The 24,898-nt window shown below is 37.6% G+C and overlaps 1 protein-coding gene across 2 annotated transcripts; it reads left to right on the top strand.

Moving 5' to 3' along the window:
- On the top strand, positions 1-24,589 carry RARS1 (arginyl-tRNA synthetase 1). 2 transcript variants are annotated; one of them, XM_030327832.2, is made up of 15 exons: positions 1-87; positions 2,205-2,339; positions 3,758-3,946; positions 4,890-4,998; positions 5,550-5,650; positions 6,207-6,328; positions 7,611-7,731; positions 9,567-9,696; positions 10,505-10,609; positions 12,064-12,242; positions 12,766-12,875; positions 17,729-17,834; positions 22,902-23,074; positions 23,213-23,460; positions 24,363-24,589. In XM_030327832.2, exons 1-15 carry the CDS (start codon positions 43-45, stop codon positions 24,470-24,472), a joined length of 1,983 nt encoding a protein of 660 aa, XP_030183692.1. In that variant the 5' UTR covers positions 1-42; the 3' UTR covers positions 24,473-24,589. The 2 variants fall into 2 exon arrangements, with proteins under 2 accessions (XP_030183692.1, XP_032450117.1); XM_032594226.1 differs by having other exon boundaries at positions 5-87; positions 2,014-2,339.
- The last annotated feature ends 309 nt before the right edge of the window (positions 24,590-24,898 follow it).

The raw sequence follows: 24,898 nt of genomic DNA, 5'->3' as shown, positions 1-24,898 counted from the left end.
TTCCGCTTCCGGCCACTTGGAGTGATTGTAGCTGACGGGAGGATGGAAGGTTTGGTGGCTCAGTGCTCCGCGAGACTGCTGCAGCAGGTAGGATCACATAGGACTAGTAGAAAGGCCTGGAGGGGAAGGACTAGCTCCTGCCCGAACAGCGTCGGGACAGTGGCGGTGATGCGGGACCACTCCGGTCCCCTCAGACGTGGGCAAGGGTGTCCGGACATCCGGGCCTGTGCTAGATCCGAAGCAAACACCTTCCCAGAGATGTTTCTCGGGCGTGGGGGAGGAAGAACCCATCCTTCTAAGGCCCTTATGACAGTGGCCTCCCGAACCAGCACCCCCGGTGTAGAGGTCCTTGCCCTCTCCTAGAGACCCCCAAACCGGCGTCTTTGGTGCGCTGGAGCTTAGCGTGTTCAGTACAAGTGTTCCTGCTTTCCCACTGTGTCCCTCCTTTCCCGCACACACACGTGCTCTCTCGGGATGCAGGGTGGGGGGAGGGTCAGGCAGAGGGGTAAGTGGAATAAGAGCAGCAGCCCTTGATCCTGGTTCGCAACTCAGCCGCCGTTCTATGATACTGAGCGAGAGGATTCCTAAAATGCCCAAAGAGTGGTTAATTTGGTCTCAGCCTTCAGTATTCCTGGGGGAAGAACAGTCACAGCTTATAAAAGTGAAAGTGAGACATTTCCATAACCTTTTATGCTCAGGTAGGGAAGGGTAGTAAGAAAGTGGTTTAAGTACTTTCATCAAATCTCAGGAACTGTTTTATGCTAAACCAGCGATCACAGAATACAAGTTCGTGGAGCAAAATGTCCGGTTCTTTCTGGTTCTGAGCCATGTATTCTTTGTCAATGTGGGGGTATAAGTACCTTACCTTTGGGTTGTTATAAAGAATTATACAGATGATTTGTTTGTTTTAGAGAGTGCGAGTGGGGCAGAGAGAATTTTTTTTGATGTTTATTTTTGAGAGAGTGGGAGAAAGTGGGGGAAGGGCAAAGAGAGGGAGACAGAATCTGAAGCAGGCTCTGAGCTACCATATCAGCGAAGAGCCCAATGTGGGGCTTGAACTCATGAACCGTGAGATCATAACCTGAGCCAGAGTCCCACACTCAACCAACTGAGCTACCCAGGCACCTGGAGAGAATCTTCAGCAGGCCCAGTGCAGCGCCCTGCGCAGAGCTCCATCCCACAAACCTGGGATGAGGACCTCAGCCAGAGTCAAGAGTCAGATGCTTAACCAACTGAGCCACCCAGGTGCCCCAGAGATAGTTTCTGAAAAATGTTTAGCTCAGTGCATGAAACATAGTATATGCTCATTATGGCAACTTGTTTTGCTGTAGTTATCTTCTGGTAAACATTATCAAATTTCAGGTAAGGAATCTCCTCCTTAGTAATTCTGTTAGGTTGGAAGCTTTATTTATTTCCTTCTGAATTTGCATGTTTTTAGGTTTAGGTATTAGAGTAAAAAGCCTGGTCTAGGACATAAGACAAGGGAAATTAAGGGAAAAATTAGGAAGTTACTTTGTCTAAGAAAGGACAAAAGGCGGGGCGCCTGGGTGGCGCAGTCGGTTAAGCGTCCGACTTCAGCCAGGTCACGGTCTCGCGGTCCGTGAGTTCGAGCCCCGCGTCGGGCTCTGGGCTGATGGCTCGGAGCCTGGAGCCTGTTTCCGATTCTGTGTCTCCCTCTCTCTCTGCCCCTCCCCCGTTCATGCTCTGTCTCTCTCTGTCCCAAAAAAAATAAATAAACGTTGAAAAAAAAAAATTTAAAAAAAGAAAGGACAAAAGGCAGACACTGGAGCTATTTTAAATGTGACAAAAAGTTTCTTTTTAAAGGAGCCCTAAAGTCCTAAGATTTGGGAATAAAGTCAATTTGGCCACCCTTGAACTTAACTGGTACTGTCACTAAATCAGAGTGGTTTATTGAGACCAAAGACACAGACAGGATGTAAGACTTATCCCATTATATGCTTAACACTCCTGTTCCTCTTCTCCAACATACACACTTGATTCTTTCATATACAGGATAATGTGCTAATGTAATCAAAAGCATCAAGGAGGAAAAATCACAACTTATCAAAGGGAAGGCCCTTCATTCCCATCACCTCTACCATGCCCTGCTGAAGAGAGGAAAAGAAATAAGTTTAGGGACAGTCCATCACATTATGGATGTCATCAATCATACTGGACTGAATGAACTGCCTTTTCCTTCATAGGAAAAAGAGATTAAGTCTCTGACTGCTGAAATTGATCGGTTAAAAAACTGCGGCGGTTTAGAAGTTTCTCCAAATTTGGAACAGTTGCGAGAAGAAAATTTAAAATTAAAGTATCGACTAAATATCCTTCGAAGGGTAAGTATTCTGGGTTGTTTTTCATTCTACAGTTTGAGTTATTATACCTTTAAAAAAAAAAAAACTATTATCAAAGATTCAGAAAGTATGCCATGAGGAATTTGGAGATGTGAGGAAAGAAATCCCGTATTTTTCCCTGCATTAGACCAGTTAGGACTAAGTTGTTGGTGCAAGTAATGGAGAAGTTGGTGTAGCCTTGTCCTTCCAGGGCCCTCTGAAGTGTTTCATCCTAAATATTTGGCCAGCTTGACATAGGCTTTGAGTAGAGTTGAGACATTTTTTAAACAATTTATGCTGTTGCCTTTTTAAAAAAATCATCTTTTTAAATAATTCTCTATCAAAAGAAAATATAGAATATATCCATAGTCCTTCTCTGCCCTAAGTTGGTTGTTTTACAATTTTATTTTTATATTTTACAGTGCCATATTTGGTTTCTTTCCACTGATCTGGTAGTGTTTATCAGTTTTGTCAAAAAACTGAGCTTGCTTTAGTTGAGGTTTAAATTTCTTGGCCTGACTCTCAGGTCTGCTGATGACACATCCTGGAGGATGATCTCACCACTATAATTGTTCTCCTGTGTGTGTATACTATTCCAGCCAGACTACACTGGCATTAGATTCTTTTCATTTATCTTAGACTCTGCCCACCTGACTCCTATGAAGTGTTTTTATCACCGGCTTGTGATCTATTCTGCTTGAAATCACTTTGCTTGGAATCTTCTAAGATCATGTTTCTTTTCCACGGAGTCTTTCCCCCAGATACTTCACCTTTCTAATTACCTCATTCATTCTGATGTGTACTCATTTCTGTATCCATTTCAATTCAAAAGTATTAAATGTCTAATATGTGGCAGAAGATATGAGGAAAAACATACAAAAGAAGTACAGTCTATTCCTTTTTTTTTTTTTTTTTAGATTTTATTTTTAATCTCTACACCCAACATGGAGCTCAAACTTACAACCTGGAGATCAAGAGTCACATGCCACCAACTGAGCAAGCCAGGCGCCCCAAGTACAGTGTATTCTAATACACATTTCCATCATGCACATTAACTCTAATGTGTAAATAATAGAATGCTGTCAGTGTAATGGGAGGAAGGGCACATTAGTTCTTTAACAAATACTTTACCCTACTAAGTAATGGCAACTGAACACAAGGTACACAAAGAAAAGAACAAGCCATAGATGAATAAAGTACTGTGTGGACACCCATGCACCTTACCTTCTTTCCCTGGGTCACTTTGGTCACATGCTCTGACTTAGAAACACTGCATGGTTGTCCTATTAACGTTTTTCAGCATGTCCCAGATATGAGAACATTGCAAAGTGTCTGTTACCTTCTCAGGACATCTGAAGGTTTCTCAAAATATTTGGGAACATTTTGTATGATGATTTGATATTTTCATTCTTTTCTTACAGAGTCTTCAAGCAGAAAGAACCAGACCAACTAAAAATATGATTAACATCAATAGCCGACTGCAAGAGGTCTTTGGTTGCGCCATTAAGGCTGCATATCCAGATCTGGAAAATCCTCCTCTGATAGTGACACCAAGTCAACAGCCCAAGTTTGGGGACTATCAGTGTAATAGTGCCATGGGTATCTCACAGGTGATTGTGTTATTACAAAGCATTCTTGGTGATTTGATTTTCTTAAGCATTAATTGGCATCATTATTATTTATATAAATAATAGCCAATTATATTCTCAGTGAAAAGAACATTTTCCACAGTTGAGAAAAACTTGAGAATAGGGGTAATATGTTTTTAATTTTAAAACCACAAATTTGAATATTCAGTTAAATTTTATGTGTATTTTCAATATTTAAGGCTAGTAGTTGATACTCTTGCATTGGTACTTCCTTCCTGTTGTGTCCAGGATTGCTGTGTGTTACTAATGAGTGTTGAAAGGTGAAGGATTAAAAGTTACATTCACCAACCAGTGTTCCCATCACATAATTTGATGCAGCTCTGGTGTCTTTGAGATGGGTTTACATATTTCATTTTCAGTTAAAGGAATTCCCTATTTTTAATAGCTGCATTGTCTGATGTATTTGTGGTTAATTGCCCCTGGTTTGAGACTTTTTGTTTTCCTTTCTTTGTTAAGTAGGAAGGGTTTTTAAAATCCAGATTTTTTTTTTCTAAGTAATTTTTATATGTCTACATTGGGGTTAAGTTTATAAGGGTACTATTTTATTTTCCAGGTTTGATTATTGCACACTTTCCTGATTTGAAAATTCAAAATGTAAATATCCTGGAAACAGGCATCATAACTAAAGACTTTGTTATGTCTTCATAAAAGAGTTCTAGATGTCTGTGGCAGCTCATTTTGAAATGGAGATCATGTGGTTTGGGCACTTTTGTATTCCTCTTGGCACTGTTGATGGCTTGATGCTTTAATCTGTCTGTGTTCAAGATTATATACAAGTCATTGGACTTCTTTGCTTCTGCCTTTTGATGGGTCTTAATGTCATGCATCTCATGCTTTATCAGCTGTGTATTTCTGAGTAAATTTCTGGAACTTGTGTAATGAATCATTTTATATTGTGTTATAGATGCTCAAAACCAAGGAACAGAAAGTTAATCCAAGAGAAATTGCCGAAAACATTACCAAACACCTCCCAGACAATGAATGTGTTGAAAAAGTTGAAATTGCTGGTCCTGGTATGACAGTGTTACCCTTCTTAAGTGGTTGTACTGATGTTGGGTCTTTTTTGAAATAAAGAACCATTTTAAATATAAGTATAGGGTTAAAACCTGTATACCTAACAAAGTGGTAAGAACACCTTGGACTGAGAGTTAGGAAACTGATGTTTTAGTCTCGACTTAGCTGCTGGATCTTGGATGAGTTATTTTACCTCCCTGTGACTTAGTGTTTCATTAGCAAAAAGGAGATGGATAATGGCAGATAAGTCTGGGACGAAAGGGCCCTCAATTTTCTGTTAATAGATGAACAAATCATGTACTGAGAATAAAGGGGCCCAGGAGTAAGTAGGAAGCTTTCAGGAGAGTGGTAATGTTTGAAATAGATACTGAAACAGGGAGCTTCCAAGAGGGCCTCAGGTGGTGTTGGAATTCTTAAAAGAGTTTTGCCAGAGCCAGATCAGCACTTTGGAGCCAGCATAAATGAAATTGACAAAGTCTTTGGGAGTGAACAATCATTCAAGACAGGAAAACGATCTGATTTTTTTTTCTCTCCTCTTACCGTTCATTAGGTTTTATTAATGTCCACTTAAGGAAGGACTATGTATCACAACAGTTAACCAATCTCCTGGTGAATGGGGTTCAACTACCTCCCCTTGGAGAGAATAAAAAGGTATATATAGTTTTCAGTTGATATGTTAATACCTTAAAGTGAATACGAAGTGCTGTGACCAGCTTCCACTTTTTCTATTGAGATTTAATCATTAATATTTGAGATTATGAACATAATGGAAATAGCCTTTCTCCTGGGTCTTGTTTATTATGTGGTTTTTCTTTTCACGTTATTCCACAAGGCATTTGGGGTAGCCAGCTGAGGTTTGGCTGAAATAAGGGATGGATTATTTATATAAATAAATTTTATTCCTTTTCTATTAAAAATGGACAAGAAGATTCACCAGAACCTAACACCCTTGAATTACAACCCAAGCTACTATTTATGTCTGAGTTTACAATTAAATGTTATTAATAAATGTTAGAATAAAATGTCTTGTACCCCTTTAAAATTTTTAATTGAAGTATTTGTCATGATGTGAAAATTTAAGATGTATGAGGTATTACTTTGATACACGTATGTATTTTAACGTAATTGCCTTTGTATCTGTATTTATCACATTACATAATAATAGTACAATATTATTGTCTAAAATCTATTTTATTGTCTGTTTCAGGTTATAGTTGATTTCTCCTCTCCCAACATAGCTAAAGAGATGCATGTAGGCCATCTCAGGTCAACTATCATAGGAGAGAGTATGTCCCGCCTCTTTGAATTTGCAGGATATGATGTGCTAAGGTGTGAAAAATGTTGCTTGAGAAAGAATCTTTGACTAAATGACTGATTTATAAGTATGATTCTTTTTTTTTCTTTTCTTTTTTTTTTAAATTTATTTTGAGACAAAGAGAACCAGGAGGGGAGGGGCAGAGAGAGAATCCCAAGCAGGCTCCATGTTTTTAGCATAGAGCCCAATACAGGGCTTATTCCCACCAACTGTGAGATCGTGACCTGAGCCAGTATCAAGAGTTGGACGCTTAACCAACTGAACCACCCAGGCGCCCCAGTTCTGCTTCTAATCACCCAGTGGGCTTTTTAAATTGTGTCTTGGGACCCTCTGAACTGATAACTTTTAGACTCTGGGAGTGGAACCAAGGAAAAAGCTCCCCATTCATTCCACAGATCTTCTTGAGTACCTCCTGTATCCAAGGGGTTATAGTCTAGTAGGGGGAGAGGTAGGCAAGAAAGAGATCCTGGGCCTGTGGGCCATGGTAAGAAATTAGGATTTTATTAAGTATAATGGGAAGCTCTTGAGAGTCATAATTAGGAGAGCAGTGTAATCCAAATAAAGATTAGTCTGACTTCTGTGAAGAAGCTAGGCAAAGAAGGCAGAAATGTAGGTTAGAAAACTATTTAAAAAAAATTGTTTTTAATGTTGTTTGTTTTTGAGAGAGACAGAGTGTGAGTGGGGGAGGGGCAGAGAGAAAGGGAGACAGAATCGGGAACACGCTTCAGGCTCTGAGCTGTCACCACAGAGCCTGGCGCAGGGCTTGAACTCACAAACCGCGAGATCATGACCTGAACCAAAGTCAGACGCTTAACCAACTGAGCCACCCAGGCGCCCCAGAAGACTATTTTTATAATCCATTTATGAGATTATCTGGTGATTTGAGATTAGTGAAAAACAGTGAGGGTTGTAAAATGGTTGGATTGACACATTTTGAAGAATTTTGTCCACTGACATTTGAGAACCACTGATCTAAATTACACTAAGATAATTGGTTGAGAAATTAAATTTTCATAAAATTTTAATGATCAGCAGTTGGCTCACCTGTCTGTGTCTCAGTTAATTACACAACGGATCATAATCCATCAGTAGGGACTTCATTTACCAAATCCTAGAGGCCTGCTATGTGCAGCCTCCCCTGGAGCTTGCAGACCAGTTGAGACAACTGAGTAAACAAGATGTTGCTAAGTGTGATGTACTGGCACTTCAATGTTAGTGGTTCCTAATGGAATATAGTTTGTCTAATTTAAGCATGGTTTTCATTTTCAAATGATTTTGTATTCTGACTGATACTAGGTTAAACCATGTGGGAGACTGGGGGACCCAGTTTGGAATGCTCATCGCTCACCTTCAAGATAAATTTCCAGATTACCTAACAATTTCACCTCCAATTGGGGATCTACAAGCCTTTTATAAGGTTAGATATCATTTATTGTTAAAATATTTTCATGTTTACATTAATAATAATTACTACTTTTCTTTAGGGAGTTCTGAATAGTATTTGAAGCTACCGTGGGGTTAAAAGTAAACTCCCTGCCCCTTAACACACCATCTTTGCTTTTTGAATCAGTGTATGTTAAAAATTGAATTCTTGGAGCACCTGGGTGGCTCAGTCGGTTGGGCGTCCGACTTCGGCTCAGATCACGTTCTCACAGTTCATGGTTTGAGCCCTGCGTCAGGTTCTGTGCTGACAGCTCAGAGCCTGGAGCCTGCTTCGGATTCTGTGTCCCCCTGTCTCTGGCCCTCCCCCACCCATGGTCTGTCTCACTCTGTCTCAAAAATAAATAAACATTAAAAAAAAAAATTTTTTTTTTTAAAGTTGAATTCAACCACATTACTCACATTACCCTGCCTTTTTCTTAATGTTTATTTTTGAGAGAGTGTGCGTGCATGCGCACAGGCAGAGGAAAGGCAGAGAGTGAGGGAGACAGAATCCCAAGCAAGCTCTGTGCTGTCAGTGCAGAGCCCCATGTGGGACTTAAACTCAAACTGTGAGGTCATGACCTGAGCTGAGATCAAGAGTCAGACACTTAACCAACTGAGCCCCCCGAGCACCCCAGTATTTGAAGTTTTCTTGATGCTTTTCTCAATTTGGTATGTTGAAAATGTTAAAGTGTAGGTAAAAATAGTTTTTAGAAGACAATAAGGTTTTTATAAACCGTAATTTTAAATTACTGTAGTCAACTTTCTTTGACTTTGTGATGTCCATATACAGACATTTATTACACCATTTGTGAATGTAATACAATTTTTGTATTAATGTTTAGCATTTCATTATCAGCTCTTTTGTGTTACTATATTTTTTGTTGGATTGATGTGCTAAAGTTTATGTTAATCCCCATTGTTGGGGTGTTTTTGGAGTACTTTTATCCATTCAGTAAACAACTTTTGAACATGGAAGTTTTTTCTCTTTTTAAAATTATTTTCTTACGATAGACAACTTCCCAAGAACAGGATTACTATGACAAAAAGTAAACATTAAAAGTAAAACAAAAATATTGGTGTGTTTTTGTTTTGTTTTATAGGATGTGTCTCAGTATTTTCTAATGAAAAAATTGAAAACAAAATATTTACCGATGTGAGACTGGTAAATTACATAACTAATGTTATAATCTATTGGAATTTTGTGTTCTGGATATAATGAGGCTAAATTCAAAAGGCACAGTAAAAGAAAAGCCATATATAGTCAGGCTTTGTTAAAACACATAGGCATGTATTTGCAAAGAAATGTCTAGAGTTATGCACCAAAGCATTATCCCTGTTTAGGTTGGGGTGGGATAGACAATTTTTTTTTTTTTTTAATAGTAAATGTGTTTCTTTCAAAATAGAAATAAAACTATGACAGCAATTTTATTTTTAATTACAAAAAAAGTAATTACTCATTCAGAACCACATCCAGGATGGAAAATGGAGCACGGAAAATTCAGCCCACCTGTTAGCTATTCTTTATTACTCTTAAACCATTGCTGTGAAGAATGATTTTATGACTTGGAAAAGTGGAGGTAGCACCGTGGTGAGAATTTTGTATTTTCAAGAAAAATTATTTCAAAGAAATAATAGGGCTCTTTGGCACATTGATTTGTAACTGTACTGTTGGCTGTTGAGAGCATCGGTTCTGTTTGTGTCCAGGTGTTGTAAATTTCCACTTCCTCACTTTTGGTGTTTTTGTTTTAGAAACACTCTGTATCTAGAAATACAAAGCTGGCTCTTTTAACATTACTTTTTTTTTTTTTTTTTTTTTTTTAAACACAGGAATCCAAGAAAAGATTTGATACCGAGGAGGAATTTAAGAAGCGAGCATACCAATGTGTAGTTCTGCTCCAGAGTAAAAATCCAGATATTATAAAAGCTTGGAAGCTTATCTGTGATGTCTCCCGCCAAGGTGAGTTCTTGGCTTTGTTCATTTCATCCAAAAGATATATTGTAGGTAGTTTTCTTGAGTCTTTTACTCAGTTGACCTTTAATGACGTGTTAAACTTTCAAAGACTGCCAAATGGATTTTTTTCTTCAAATATTTTCTGACACTGAAACAGCTATTAAGAAAGTATATTAAGATAGGCAACTGCAGATTTTAACTTCCTTAGGAGAAAAAAATTAATTGGGAAAACTTCGCAAACAATTTCAGGTTTTCAAGCTTGACAAAGTAATTTTAAGGTCACTTTGAAGAATATATGGATAAGAATAGCCAATAAAAGAATGGTAGTGATAGCTATTTTGCAGCACTAGTTTGTAAAATGTTTTATAATGCTGCCATAGGTAGTATTTGCATCACTGATGCATGACTAGACAGATAGGTAGATGGAACAATTTAGGAAAAACTATAAGAAAATTCAGTAAATATTAGATCTCCAAAGAGAAAAGTTCTTTTTTCTTTGCATTTACATTTTATAAAGGTAGAGTTTTAAAAGTTATACAAGAAGTACATGTTTCTTGTAGAACAAAATGTGGGCAAGGAAAAAGAAAATAAAAATTATAGTTCCACCAACTATTATTTTGATGAGTGTCTTTCCATATTCTTTCCACATTTTCAAAATGGCAGTATATGTATAATGTTCTATTTCATACATTTTTAATGTGATTAAATTTAACCTTCCAGATGTTGTAGTTAAATAATATATTTTAATGTTAAATGCATGTCTCCTGTTTGTTTAAATTCTTAGACATTTTATTTGGTGAAATTTTTTTCCTAGAGTTTAATAAAATCTATGATGCATTGGACATCTCTTTAATAGAGAGGGGGGAGTCCTTCTATCAAGATAAGATGAATGATATTGTAAAGGAATTCGAAGATAGAGGTAGGCACTTTACTTTTTTTTAACTTCATTATGGAAATCTTCAAATAGGTCAAAGTGGACACAACATTCTCTTTTTCAATCAATAGCTTTTTTTTCAGTCTGCACATTATGTTTGTTTAATATATATCTTACATTCTGTATAGCCAAAGGGCCTCCCACCCCCCATTTTTCTCTTTTGTTATTGAAGAAAGTGGGCCATTTGTCTAAGAGTATTTCCCATATAATATTTAACAGTTCCTCCATCTGTATCTTCTAAAGAGGCTTGATTAAATTGTTTGTTTGTTTCTTTCTTTTAAGTTTATTTATTTATTTTGTGAGAGAGAGAGAGAGAGGGAATCCCAAGCAGGCTCTGCACTGTCAGTGCAGATATGGGGCCCAAACTCCCAAAACAGAAGAACATGTCCAAAACCAAGAGTCGACGCTTAGCCAACTGAGCCAATCAAGGTGCCCCATGGCTTGATTAAATTCTGGTTTAGGTTTTCTTTTTTTGTTTTTTGTTTTTTTGTTTTGTTTTGTTTATTTGCAAGCATTCCAATAACGTCAGGTTGGCTCTCTTTAGGTTAAGATGGATTAGTGGGCTCAGGTGTTGTCAGCCTGATCTAGCCACAGATTTCCCTGTTAGCCTCTTCCCTGTTGTTTTTAGCAGCTATCGTGATTTTGATGCATTACTTCATTACAGGTTGAAAAATGGTAGTATTCTGTTGTTCTTTCTCTGTTACCTCGAATTCTCCTTTGTAGAATGATGCCTCATAATTATTTTGGTTATCCTGAAGTACAGTTCAAGATAAGTAGTGTAAATGCTTGATTCTTTTTAATTATCGATTTCAGAATAATAAATTAGTTTCTTAGCATGTTCCAGATACAACTGAGTTGTTTTTAGCATTATTATAAATGGGGTTTATTCCATTCTACATTTTGAAATCATTTGCCTTTATTATACTTTTTAATAATCACTGTCTCATTTTTTGGCTAATGGTAGCTTCCTCAAATTGGCTTTCCTATTTTTTGTCTTTTTCTTGAGCCCTACGGTCTCTCTAGTCTTTGCTAGTTTACTTGCTTTCAGGTACACAACATTCTAGGATTATTGTACATTTCCTGCCTTAGATCTAGAATCAGCCAATCTCGTATCTCCAAGAAAGCCTGGCTCCTTGAGTGGGAAATGGTATTTATTAATCACAATCTGTGGCCTAGGGATTATACTTTTAAGGTAATAAAATTTTAGGGACGTCTTTAGGAGCCAAATGTAGTGAGAATCCAGAAAACTGCCAGGTATCTCACCTCTGCCCTGAGGAAATCATGTGCTGCCCAGACAATAGCTATTTTCCCGGACTCCTGGTAGGTCATAGAAAAGAAAATGTGATTTCTTGAGCTCTCTGGTAAATATCTTATAATGGCTCATCCTTTATATTCCTTCAGGGTTCTTTTAATATTATTAATGAAGATTTCTTTCCTAGGATTTGTGCAAGTGGATGATGGCAGAAAGATTGTGTTTGTCCCAGGATGTTCTGTACCATTAACCATAGTAAAATCAGATGGAGGTTACACTTATGATACATCTGACCTGGCTGCTATTAAACAAAGACTATTTGAGGAAAAAGCAGATATGATTATCTATGTAGTGGACAGTGGACAAGTGAGTTTGCAGATTTGTTTATGTTCTTACATGGTCTGATTGGAACTGAGACAGTATGGTGAGGTTTGTGGCATTTAACACATAGAAGTCTTCCAAAGACTAAAGATCAGAACTTTGCTGTAACAGAGAAAAAAACGGGTTTGGATTTGACCATATCGGAATATATTTCCCAGCTTTTCCGCTTTTCTCCATCAACTGGTGATTACTTTCCTGAACATCAGTGACCATTCCTATCTGAAAGGGGGTTGTGAGACCTAAAATATAACTGAAATTTTTGCACAATGAACCTACTATTAATTCAGCCACTTTAAAAACCTTTGAACATAGAAAGTAACAGTCCTGCTCTACCTGTTTCTCATACATTGGGAATAAAGATGATCTTATTTATAATTATAATTATGCTTGCCTTCTAAGATTTGTGAGATTTAAACTTTACAAATCTTTATCGCTACATACAGAGCTTTAAGTCACTTTTTTGTTATTAGAAAGTTTAGCAGATAACTTTCTATTTGTTTCTTTGTAGTCTGTGCACTTCCAGACAATATTTGGTGCTGCTCAAATGATTGGTTGGTATGACCCTAAAGTAACTCGAGTGTTTCATGCTGGATTTGGTGTGGTGCTGGGTGAAGACAAGTAAGTCTGGAAAGTCTGAGTATTAATAACATACACAACCCCCAGATTTATTTGCAAAAGGCTATGTTTCATTAGATATTAAATTAGAATTAAAGTGCATAATTTTTCTCAGTCTGCAGATGCTGCCAGCTGAGCTTTTTTGTACCTATGTCTTATCACTATTAGAGAATGTAGCCTTTTAGGGAGATTTGTAAAGACTTGAATGAAAACCACACTAGATTTAACAGATTTTAAGAGGGTTTCCATTTGCACAGATCTAAATTGTAAAGTCGATCACAGTACCTCCTCAGATTTCAAGAAAATCTCAACAGTATATTTCAAGCATTTTGTAATTGTCTTTTCCTTTCATAGTTAAACACCTAGTCAATAGGTATACGTTTATTGAGATTCCAATTGAGTTTTAAAATTGAGCTTTCATTTTTATGTTTATCTCAAAAATAATAAGTTTGAGACCTGCATGTTAATATTCATACATCCAGTTTTTGTTTTCCAGTCTTTTCCCCACATTCTGTACAATGTTTATGAAATAAAAGATAAATACAAGCAAATACAGATAATAATCACCAACTCAAAGGCATAAAATTTTTTAGCATCTTGTATACAGTAATATCTTAAGGTCACTAAGCTATTTAACATCATGTCTTTTAAAATCTGTGGCATTTTAGCCACCTGGGTGGCTCAGTCAGTTAAACGTCACAGCTTCACCTCAGGTCATGATCTTGCGGTTCGTGGGTTCGAGCCCCGCATCAGGCTCTGTGCTGACAGCTCAGAGCCTGGAGCCTGCTTCAGATTCCATGTCTCCCTCTCTCTGCCCCTTACCCGCTCACACTCTGTCTCTCTCTCTCAAAAATAAACAAACATTAAAAAATAAAAAATTTTTTTTAAAAATCTGTGGCATTTTAGATTTAGTGATCCAGCCCAAATGTCATTACACAAAAGTGGTAATGCTTTTAAAAACCACATGAAGTAGCTCAAGATGCTTGGCTAGCCAATGTACAAAAGCCTTAATGAAGTTTACAACAATCAGGCTAGATGTATGAAGGTATTTTAACTAGAGTACGTGGAAATCAACATCACTTTTTAAATTTTTTTAGTGTTTTATTTATTTTTGAGAGGGAGCATGAGCAGAGAGGGGCAGAGAGAGAGGGAGACTTAGAGTCTGATGCAGACTCTGATCTGTCAGCGCAGAGACAGATGTGGGGCTCAAACTCATGAACCATGAGATGACCCAAACTGAAGTCATATGTTCATTGATTGAGCCAGCCAGGTGCCCCAGCATCAAACATTTTTAAATTATAATTTAAATTACACTCTTATATAGAGCTGCACTTTTTTGGAAGCAAAAGACACTAGGTCCTCATTTTGGTGTCGTGGTCCTAAAAAAGTGCTTGAATATCAGCCGATGAGTTGAGTATTGCTTATAGTATCTTAGTTTATTAACTGTTGGTTTTTTGGACTTGTATTTATTTATTTTTTATTTTTATTTTTTAAATGTTTTATTTATTTTTGACACAGAGAGAGACAGAGCATGAGCAGGGGAGGGGCAGAGAAAGAGGGAGACACAGAATCTGAAGCAGGCTCCAGGCTCGGAGCTGTCAGCACAGAGCCCGACGCGGGGCTCAAACTCAGAGACTGTGAGATCATGACCCGAGCTGAAGTTGGATGCTTAACCGGCTGAGCCACCCAGGCGCCCCTGGACTGATATTTAGATGATTTTTCTTACAGTTGGGTGAAATTCTCAAATTTACTTTTATACCTACATTTCTCACAAGTACTCATATTTTGGCAATTAACTTGATCACATAATGGCTAAGAGGTTTTTTCCATGATTTTTTTGTTGTTTCTTATTTCTGCACTCTCACCATTGTAATTATGGCATCCTGCACCATTAAAGAGAAAAATAATTTTAATGATAGTTAACCAGTGCCAGCGTACCATATTTTAAATATTTACATTGAAATGCTCACAGATTCTGCCATCTGCTTTTTAGTGGAATTTTCTGTTTTAAAGCTTTTTGCAATAGTTTGTCCTTTTATTTAAACATCTTCCTCTTATTTTTTGGACACCTGTTTATTGAGCACATATGAATGGCATTGTCTGGATGCTCCAGTGTGTACACAAAGATAATAGAATGTGGACTTTTCCCTAAGGAGCCTGTCTTGTGAAGCAGAGCAGTTCCCTGGGGAGACTGTTAAACTATACATGCCAGCCCCACCAGGGAAGTTATTGACTTACTACGTACTAAAGTAGGTATTAGTCATTTTTTTAAAAACTCTTGATATTCAGGTATGGATTCCTTCTATTAGAACCACTAGTCTGAACAGTAAACCAGCACCAAAAAAATGCAGAAAAATTCAAGGCAGGTGTATATAGGCAGTAAAGGAAAAGACCGTTTATTGTAGAGATGTTATAGGAAGGCCTCCCTTAGCATTTTGGCATCTCTTTTGATGGCTGTCATTTCATCAGACAGAAGATTTGGAAGTCACTGAATAGTCAAACAGTAGGGGATGGCATAAGGAAAGCCACAGAAGTATTTAATGTATTTGTAGGATAGTAAGTTTTAATACTATAATCAAGAAGAAGATCCTTTCTAAGGTAATGCTGAAAATACAACTATAATGGGAAATACCATGATTATTTTGGTAGGCTTTGTGTTGACTAGAAAAGCATGCTTCATTTGTACCATTTCTGCATTTGAAGAATTTTTTTTATGATTTTATTTTTGATAATGTGGAGTTCAGACAACCCCAAGATCAAGAGTCGCATGTTCAACTGAATGAGCCAGCCAAGATGATCACAAAGAATTTTTATTTATTTTTATTTAATGTTTATTTATTTTTGAGAGAGACAGCACGAGCAGGGGAGGAGCAGAGAGAGAGGAAGAGAGAGAATCCCATGCAGGCTCCCCACTGTCAGCATGGAGTCCAACATAGGCCTTGAGCCCATGAACCGTGAGATCATGATCTGAGCCAAAGTCAGATGCTCAGTTGGTGGAGCATACAACTCTTGATCTCAGAGTCATGAGTTTGAGCCCCACATTAGGTATGGAGATAACTTAATAAAAAAATTATATACTCAGTGTTGTACAAACTTCTGTTTAATAGGTATAATCCAATTTTTGTTGAAGTAAACCCAACGTGGGGCTTGAACTCATGACCTGAGATCAAGCCCCATGCTCTACCAACTGAGCCAGCCAATTGTCCCAATAAAATCCAGTTTTTGTGAAATGCTTTTAATAGTACCATTGCCCAGGACAGTGTCTGTCAAAGCTTTTGTCACATTCTCAGAGATTCTGATTTCAGTGGTATGAATGGAGCCCTGACATCCTGTGTTTAAGCTCTTCAGCTGATTTGTACATCCAGAGTTGGTTGCTACTCAACAGGTGGGGTTATTATCTAGAGAAATAAAAATGAGATTCCAATTAAGAATTTGCTCAGAAATGAACTACTGGGACCTCATCAAAATAAAAAGCTTCTGCACAGCAAACAGCAAAACTAAAAGGCAAGCAACGGAATGGGAGAAGATATTTGCAAATGACATATCAGATAAAGGGTTAGTATCCAAAATCTATAAAGAACTTATCAAACTCAACACCTAAAAAACAAATAATCCAGTGAAGAAATGGGCAAAAGACATCAATAAGACATTTCTCCAAAGACATCCAGATGGCCAACTGATACATGAAAAAAATGCTCAATATCACTCATCATCTGGGAAATACAAACCAAAACCACAATAAGATACCACCTCACACCTGTCAGAATGGCTAACATTAACAACAACAGATGTTGGCCAGGATGCGGAGAAAGAGGATCTCTTTTGCGTCGTTGGTGGGAACGCAAGCTGGTGCAGCCACTCTGGAAAACAGTATGGAGGTTCCTCAAAAAATAAAAATAGAGCTACCCTATGACCCAGCAATTGCACTACTAGGTATTTATCTAAAGGGCATAGGAGTGCTGTTTCAAAGGGACACATGCACCCCAATGTTTATAGCAGCGCTATCGACAATAGCCAAAGTATGGAAAGAGTCCAAATGTCTATTGATGGATGAATGGATAAAGATGTGGTGTGTGTGTGTGTATATATATACATATACATATATATATACATATACACACACACATACACAATGGAATATTACTCAGCAATCAAAAGTAATGAGATCTTGCCATTTGCAACTATGTGGAGGGAACTAGAGGGTATTATGCTAAGTGAAATTAGAGAAGAAAAATATATGACTTCACTCATGAGGACGTTAAGAGACAAAACAGATGAACATAAGGGAAGGGAAGCAAAAATAATACAAAAACAGGGAGGGGGACAAAAACATAAGAGACTCTTAAATACGGAGAACAAACAGAGGGTTACTGGAGGGGTTGTGGGAGGGTGAGCTAAATGGGTAAGGGACATTAAGGAATCTCCTGGAATCGTTGCATTATATGCTAACTAACTTTGATATAAATTTCAAAAATAAATAAAAGTTAAAAAAATAAAAGAATTTGCTTAGTTCCCAGACAGTTCTAGAATTAAACATGTAGCTTATTAATTTTTCTGAGAAGGCAAAATAAGCCAAACTTGATGTTGAGGAAAATGAACAAATGTCTTCTCTATTTCCCTTTTGGGGAATGTATTATAGGTCAACATGTAGAGAATGCTATGGGGAGCCTAAAGCATAGAATGCTTTGATTTGAGGACTATAAGATGAAAGATAATTGAAAGTACCACTCTTTCTTTCAGCATTCTCCCCGGTTGCCAGGTGGAATGAGACGTTGTCAAAACGTCATTTTCAAAGATTTCTAAGTTGTAAATTCTGTTTCAAAATCTACTTAATTGGGACTCTTACATTTTTTTAGGAAGAAGTTTAAAACACGTTCAGGTGAAACAGTGCGTCTCATAGACCTTCTAGAAGAAGGACTAAAACGATCCATGGACAAATTGAAGGAAAAAGAAAGAGACAAGGTAATCTAAAGCCTTGTTTGCATATTGTGTACCATGTGCTGTGTTGTGATTTTTAAATTTTTTTTTGAGAGAGAACTGGGGAAGATTAGAAAATCCACGTAAGCTTATATTACTCAGATTTTATTGCACAGTAAGTTTGTTTCATTATTGAGTTTGAAAATACAGTTCTTGGCTACTACAAAAGGCTATGACCTTTTCCTGCTGTTACTGTGGCGTAGTATCTCTGCTTCTTGGCATTTCTCTTGTCACAACTTTGAATGAATGATTGAAAAATATTGCAAACTAAAGGGTTAGATTCTGCAGCCTACATTAGGAAGGTCAAGGATTGAGATTCAAAGGGTCTTGTGTCTTTTACTCTTCAGTAAGTCAAGTGATAAAAGGGAATGGACGGAACCACTATACACAGAAGAGTACAATTACAGAAGAAGTAGAATAGGATGTTAGTCCTGGCCTAGGCAGGATGTAGCTGTACCATTACTGCACTGTAAGGTTAGGGTTGGCTTTGCCTAACTTTGTTAAAAATTGCCAGAGAGAGGGGTGCCTGGGTGGCTCAGTCGGTTGAGCGGCCGACTTCGGCTCAGGTCATGATCTCGCGGTCCGTGAGTTCGAGCCCCACGTCGGGCTCTGTGCTGACAGCTCAGAGCCTGGAGCCTGTTTCAGATTCTGTGTCTCCCTCTCTCTGACCCTCCCCCGTTCATGCTCTGTCTCTCTCTGTCTCAAAAATAAATAAAAAACGTTAAAAAAAATTTTTTTTAATAAAAAAAAAAAAAGTTAAAAATTGCCAAAGAGAGTATTGTAACCATTATATACTCCCACCACTAATATTTGATTGTTCTAGTTGCCCCATATCTTTACCAACACTTGATTTGTCAGTCTTATCCTTTCTGTTGAATTCAGTGGCATCTCACTGTGGTTAATATTTGCATTTCCCTGATGAGTAGTAATGTTGATTGCCTTTTTTAATGCTTATTGACTATTTATATATCTTTCATGAGGGGTCTTTTCAAGTCCTTTACCCATTGTTTGTTGTATTTATATCTATTCACATATTTATGCTTTCCTGTGCACTTCTTCCTTGAGGATCTCCTTTTAGTACTTTTTTTGTAGTGCAAGTTTGCCGGTGATGAATTCTGTTGGCATTTGTCTGAGAACATCTTTATATTGCCTGTAGTTTTGAACGATCTGTTTTTTTAAATGTTCATTTTTGGAAGAGAGAGTGTGAGTTGGGGAGGGGCAGAGAGAGGGGGAGACAGAGGATCTGAAGCTGACTCTGCACTGCCAACAGAGAGCCCGATGAGGGACTTGAACTCACAAACTGAGATTGTGACCTGAGCCGAAGTCGGCCGCTTAACCACTGAGCCACCCAGGCACCCCTGAACAGTATTTTGATTGAGTGTAGAATTGTAGTCCCATAGCTCTTTCAGCATTTTAAAGGTGGCATTGTCTTTTAGCTTCTTTAGTTTCTTTTCAATATCACTTATCTCATTGCTCCTTTGAAGGTAGTGTATCTTTTTTTCAGACTACTTTTACTGTTTTTCTTAGGCTTTGTTTTGGTACTTAGACTAAATAAATGCCTAAGTATGGTTTGAGGGTTTTTGCAGGTGAGGCGTGTGGAGTGTACTTATCCTGCTTGGGAGGTGCTGAGCTTCCTAAATCTGTAGGTTGTGTTCTTTCATCAGTTTAGAATTTTCAGCCCTATCTCTTAAATTACTTCATCTTTGCTCCATTCTGTACTCCCCAGAATTCTAAGTACTTATATAATATGTTAGAATTTTTTACTGTGTGTCCTACATGTCTCTCACACCTGCTTTTTAAAAACTATTTAAGTAATCACCCTCAGTGTGGAGCTCAGACTTCAAACCCCAAGATCAAGAGTCATATGCTTTACTGACTGAGCCAGCCAGGTGCCCCTCTGCTTTTTCTTCCCCATGCTTTTTCTCCCTCTGCTTCATTTTGAATCTTTTCTACATTGTTTTGCCCCTTTCCTCTAATTTTTTGAGTATTTCGATTGTAGTTTTCTTTAAGGTTTTCATTTTTTTTATTTTAATGTATTTTATTTAACCCAACATATCTAAAATATTACCAACATACAATCTACCTCTACTTATTTTAGACTATTTCCATTTTTTTATTTTTTATTTTTTAAAATTTACATCCAAATTAGTTAGCATATAGTGAAACAATGATTTCAGGAGTAGATTCCTTAATGCCCCTTACCCATTTAGCCCATCCCCCCTCCCACAACCCCTCCAGTAACCCTCAGTTTGTTCTCCATATTTATGAGTCTCTTCTGTTTTGTCCCCCTCCCTGTTTTTATATTATTTTTATTTCCCTTCCCTTATGTTCATCTGTTTTGTCTCTTAAAGTCCTCATATGAGTGAAGTCGTATGATTTGTCTTTCTCTGACTAATTTCACTTAGCATAATACCCTCCAGTTCCATCCACGTAGTTGCAAATGGCAAGATTTCATTCTCTTTGATTGCCGAGTAATACTCCATTGTGTGTGTGTGTGTGTGTGTGTGTGTGTGTGTGTGTGTGTGTGTATACATACCACATCTTCTTTATCCATTCATCCATTGATGGACATTTGGGCTCCTTCCATTCTTTGGCTATTGTTGATAGTGCTTCTATAAACATTGGAGGGCATGTGTCCCTTCAACACAGCATGCCTGTATCCCTTGGATAAATACCTAGTAGAGCAGTTGCTAGGTCATAGGGTAGTTCTATTTTTAGTTTTTTGAGGAACCTCCATACTGTTTTCCAGAGTGGCTGCACCAGCTTGCATTCCCATTTTAGCTTTTCATTTTTGAAATAATATTAGGCATATAAAAATTACAAAATAGTAACAAAGAATTGCTATGTTAGCTTCCCCAAATAACAATACTTTATGTATCCATAGTATAATTATAGAATCAGGATACTAACTAGTGATATAACACTAGTTAATAGTCTACAGACCTTATTTAAGTTTACCATTTGTCTCATGCATGTTGTTTTTCTAGTCTGGGGTCCAGTTCAGGATCACCTATTATAGTTGGTTGTCATGTCTTTTTAATGTCTTCATTTTTATTTATTACTTTTTTTCAAATTTATTTTAGAGAGAGAGGGTATGAGCAGGGGAGAGGGGCAGAAGGAGAGAAAGAGAATCCCAAGCAGGCTCCACACCCAGCATGGAGCCTGACACGGGGCTGGATCCCACGACCCTGGGATCATGACCTGAGCCCAACTCAAGAGTCAGATGCTTAACCAAGCCACCTAGGTGCTCCTGTAATTAGTATTTTTAAATATCTTTATTTTAAGCAGTTCCAGATTTTAAAGTTGCTTTTGTCTTTTTTGTTTCTGTTGTCTTGTCGGTCCTCTTCCCACCCGTTGGTTTTCAGTCGTATCAACTGGCTTTTTTATTAAGCTGCCTTCCCCCCCCCCCCCCCCGCCCCAAACTGGATGCTGGATGTTGTGAATGCAAAATTATAAAGGTTTTGGATAATGTCATCTTCCTCCAACAACCAATTAAGTTTTTTTCTGGCAGATTGCATACCAGCTGGTGATCTTAATTCTGTCGGTCTTGGTCTGGAGCTTTGTTAGGGTTGAATGAAGCATTTCAGTTTTATCTTTACTATTAGGGTACGGTTCTTTTTGGTAAAATATGGCCCTTCTAGTTTCACCAGGTAATTCACTAGTGCCCTTCTCCCTTGCTCCTTCTGGGACTCTCCAGCCTCACACAGCTGCTGAAATCTCTGCTCAGTTCTTCAACTACCAGTTTGCTCTTTCCTGCTGGGTTTTTTGGGAGTCCTGCCTTGTTAATGCCAGCCATTGGATAGTTTGAAAGAAGGTGTTCAGTTTTTCACTCCTCTGTGTTATCTTGGTGATTTTCTCCTCACTCTTTTGGAAGCCCCAAACTCTGAATTCCCTCTTCTTACCCCAGTAAGACCACTTCTTTCTGCTTGGCTTTTGTTCCCTTCTGTCACTACCACATGGTGATTTAGACAGTGCCCTAGGGGAAAAGGTCAGGTAAATGTGGGACTTAACTTCCTGTGTTTTCCTTCTCCCAAAGATTATATATACCCCCTCAAACTTTGCTTATATTGATGTTCTCTAGTGACTTCATATAGTTGCTTCCTATGATTTATCCAACTTTTAAATAGTTGCTTTTGGTAGAAGGGTTAGTCTACTGTAGACAACTCCACTGTGTCTAGAAAAGAACCTTAATCACTTGTGGCCTAATAGTGCTTTAGAATGCATGGCTAAATATTAACAATACAATAATGCACGAGTTCTTCCTCCTACTCCTGACACCCTGTTTTTTTAATTCCAGTGTAATTAACATACAGTGTTACGTTAGTTTCTGGCATATAGCATAGTGACTCAGCAGTTCTATACACTACTCAGTGCTCCTCAGGATAAGCGTACTCTTAATCCCCTTCACCTGTTTCACCCATCTCCCTACCCACCTCCCCTCTCGTAATCACCAGTTTGTTCTGTATATTTAAGGGTCTGTTTTTTTGTCTTCTTTTTCTCTGATCATTTGTTTCTCAAATCCTATGAGTGAAATTGCATACTATTTGTCTTTCTCTGACTTGTTTCACTTAGCATTATTCCCTCTAGATCCATCCATGTTATTTCATTCTTTTCAATGGCTGAGTAATTCCATTATCTATGTATACCATATCTTATTTATCCATTCTATTGTGACACCCTGTTTTAATTTCAATTAATTTCCCAACTCTAAGTTTTTTTCTAGTTTGCTATGTTACTTTATTTTCTGTAAGCTACTTCAGAATCTTTATGGAATGAAGTGGATATAAACTAATTATTGGTACTTTCTATTTCGTATCTACTGAATACATTGGGGGAAAAGTATTCAAGCAGACACTTCATATTTTATAAATCTCATAGAAAAACATTTTGTTATGCAGAGCTGATGAGTTATATTTTCATTATTCCCTTTATAGATTGGCGCATGTTTCCTCAGTGTCGATATTTATTAAAGTTTACTTTTTCTGCCTTAGCACCAGGACAAAGGCAACGTTCAGTAAACTATGAAGTTTTTGTTTGTTTGTTTTCCAAAAGGTCTTAACTGCAGAGGAATTAAAGGCTGCTCAGACATCCGTTGCTTATGGTTGTATCAAATATGCAGATCTTTCTCATAACCGGTTGAATGACTACATATTCTCCTTTGACAAAATGTTGGATGACAGAGGAAACACAGCTGCTTACTTGTTGTATGCCTTCACTAGAATCCGGTATTTGTACAACATTGTTCTATTTTGAATCAGTTGATAGGATTTTTAATTTACATCAGTCATTTCTTACTACATATTTCTGAGTGGAGAAAGATGTGCCTAACAAAAGAAAATGATGGCTGTTTCCTGATTTTTCAGGTCTATTGCACGTCTGGCCAATATTGATGAAGAGATGCTCCAGAAAGCAGCTCAAGAGACCAAGATCATTTTGGACCACGAAAAGGAATGGAAACTAGGCCGTTGCATTTTACGATTCCCTGAGATTCTCCAGAAGATTTTAGATGACTTACTTCTTCACACTCTTTGTGATTATATCTATGAGCTGGCAACTACTTTCACAGAATTCTATGATAGCTGCTATTGTGTGGAAAAGGATCGACAAACTGGTAAGTGTCGTATTCAGTGGTCATACTGGGGACGGGGCACTAGCAAGGCATTTATTTGAATTGGGTGTGGATGGATGGTTTTCAACTTGTTTTATTTATGGAACACCCCCCCCCCCCGCCCCTCCTAGATTTTCTTCCCAACTATACACTGGTCGTTATCATATATAACAGACAAAATTCAACTAGATCTAATAAAAGCATAAATGGAATTCTCATTCCACACAAAGTAGTTTTCCCCACCCTCAGGCACATGCATGGAACCAACCATAGAACTCCAAAGAAAACAATTGGAAGACCACTAGGAATAGGACATTTCCAATGAAAGCAATGTTACTGAGGGTCCCAGAATGAGTCTTTGGGAGTTTTTGATGATGGAAACTGCCTTTGGGAGAAAAGTGGTATCTTTTCTTACCTTAGGCTTTCTGCTAGCTTCTGTTACAGTTACTGAAGTAGACTGAAGTAATTTGTTACAGGGCAAGTAGGTGTTTTTGAGAGTCATGCCTGAGAATTAAAATTTCATTAGGAAAAATAATCTCACCATTATCCTGAAATTAAAGTTTATAGTTATTTCAAACTATGAGGCCTAAGATAAAACTCTGAAAGAATTTTAGAAGAAAGATAAAATTTATCATTCTAATCATTGTAGAACTTGTATCCCCTTATCAGAAACAGATTTCTTGAACAGAAACATCTTTCTTGAATTGTCTGTATTTTAACCTTGGATTGTCTGTATTTAAATCTTGGATTGTCTGTATTTTAGTGTGAAGGTAATTCTAGTTAAAGTCCCAAAACATGGGTTAGGCTATTCACATTTCAGTAAAATACAGAAGTAATACAGATTCTTTAGTAATGGTTTTCAAGAAGACAAATTAATCTTTTTTTTTTTCTTTCTATTTTCTCAGGACAAGTGTTGAAAGTAAACATGTGGCGTATGCTGCTGTGTGAAGCAGTAGCTGCTGTTATGGCCAAGGCGTTCGATATCCTGGGAATAAAACCTGTCCAAAGAATGTAATCCTTCTTAGGTTTGAACACTGTGTGTTTTTACCAGAAATAGCCATTTAACACTGTTTGCTTTTTTACAATCATGTGGACACAAAAATAAGTAAAGGAAATTTGTCAGCTGTCTACATAACTTGTGCTTTTTTTCTAACAACTGGGCCTCTGAAAAGAAAAACATAACTTTCATAAATACGTTTATTTCTGCTGACCATTAAACCAAAATTACTTAGTGGGGCCATGGAGAAGAGGGTTTATTGTGTGGCTTAGGGAGTGTTTATTGGTTTGGCTGGGATGTGTTTTCATTCATTTTAATTTGATAAGCAGTCCCATTTATTGCGCTCTACTATAGACCTCAGGAACTAAATTTACACACCTTTATTGCCCCATTTATTATTTATTCTGTTGTAACATTTTCCCTGTTTAGCAAGTGACAAAACTG

The sequence above is a fragment of the Lynx canadensis genome, chromosome A1, assembly GCF_007474595.2.
Source record: "Lynx canadensis isolate LIC74 chromosome A1, mLynCan4.pri.v2, whole genome shotgun sequence".
NCBI classification, from domain to species: domain Eukaryota; kingdom Metazoa; phylum Chordata; class Mammalia; order Carnivora; family Felidae; genus Lynx; species Lynx canadensis.
This window is presented reverse-complemented; position numbering and strand designations above follow the sequence as displayed.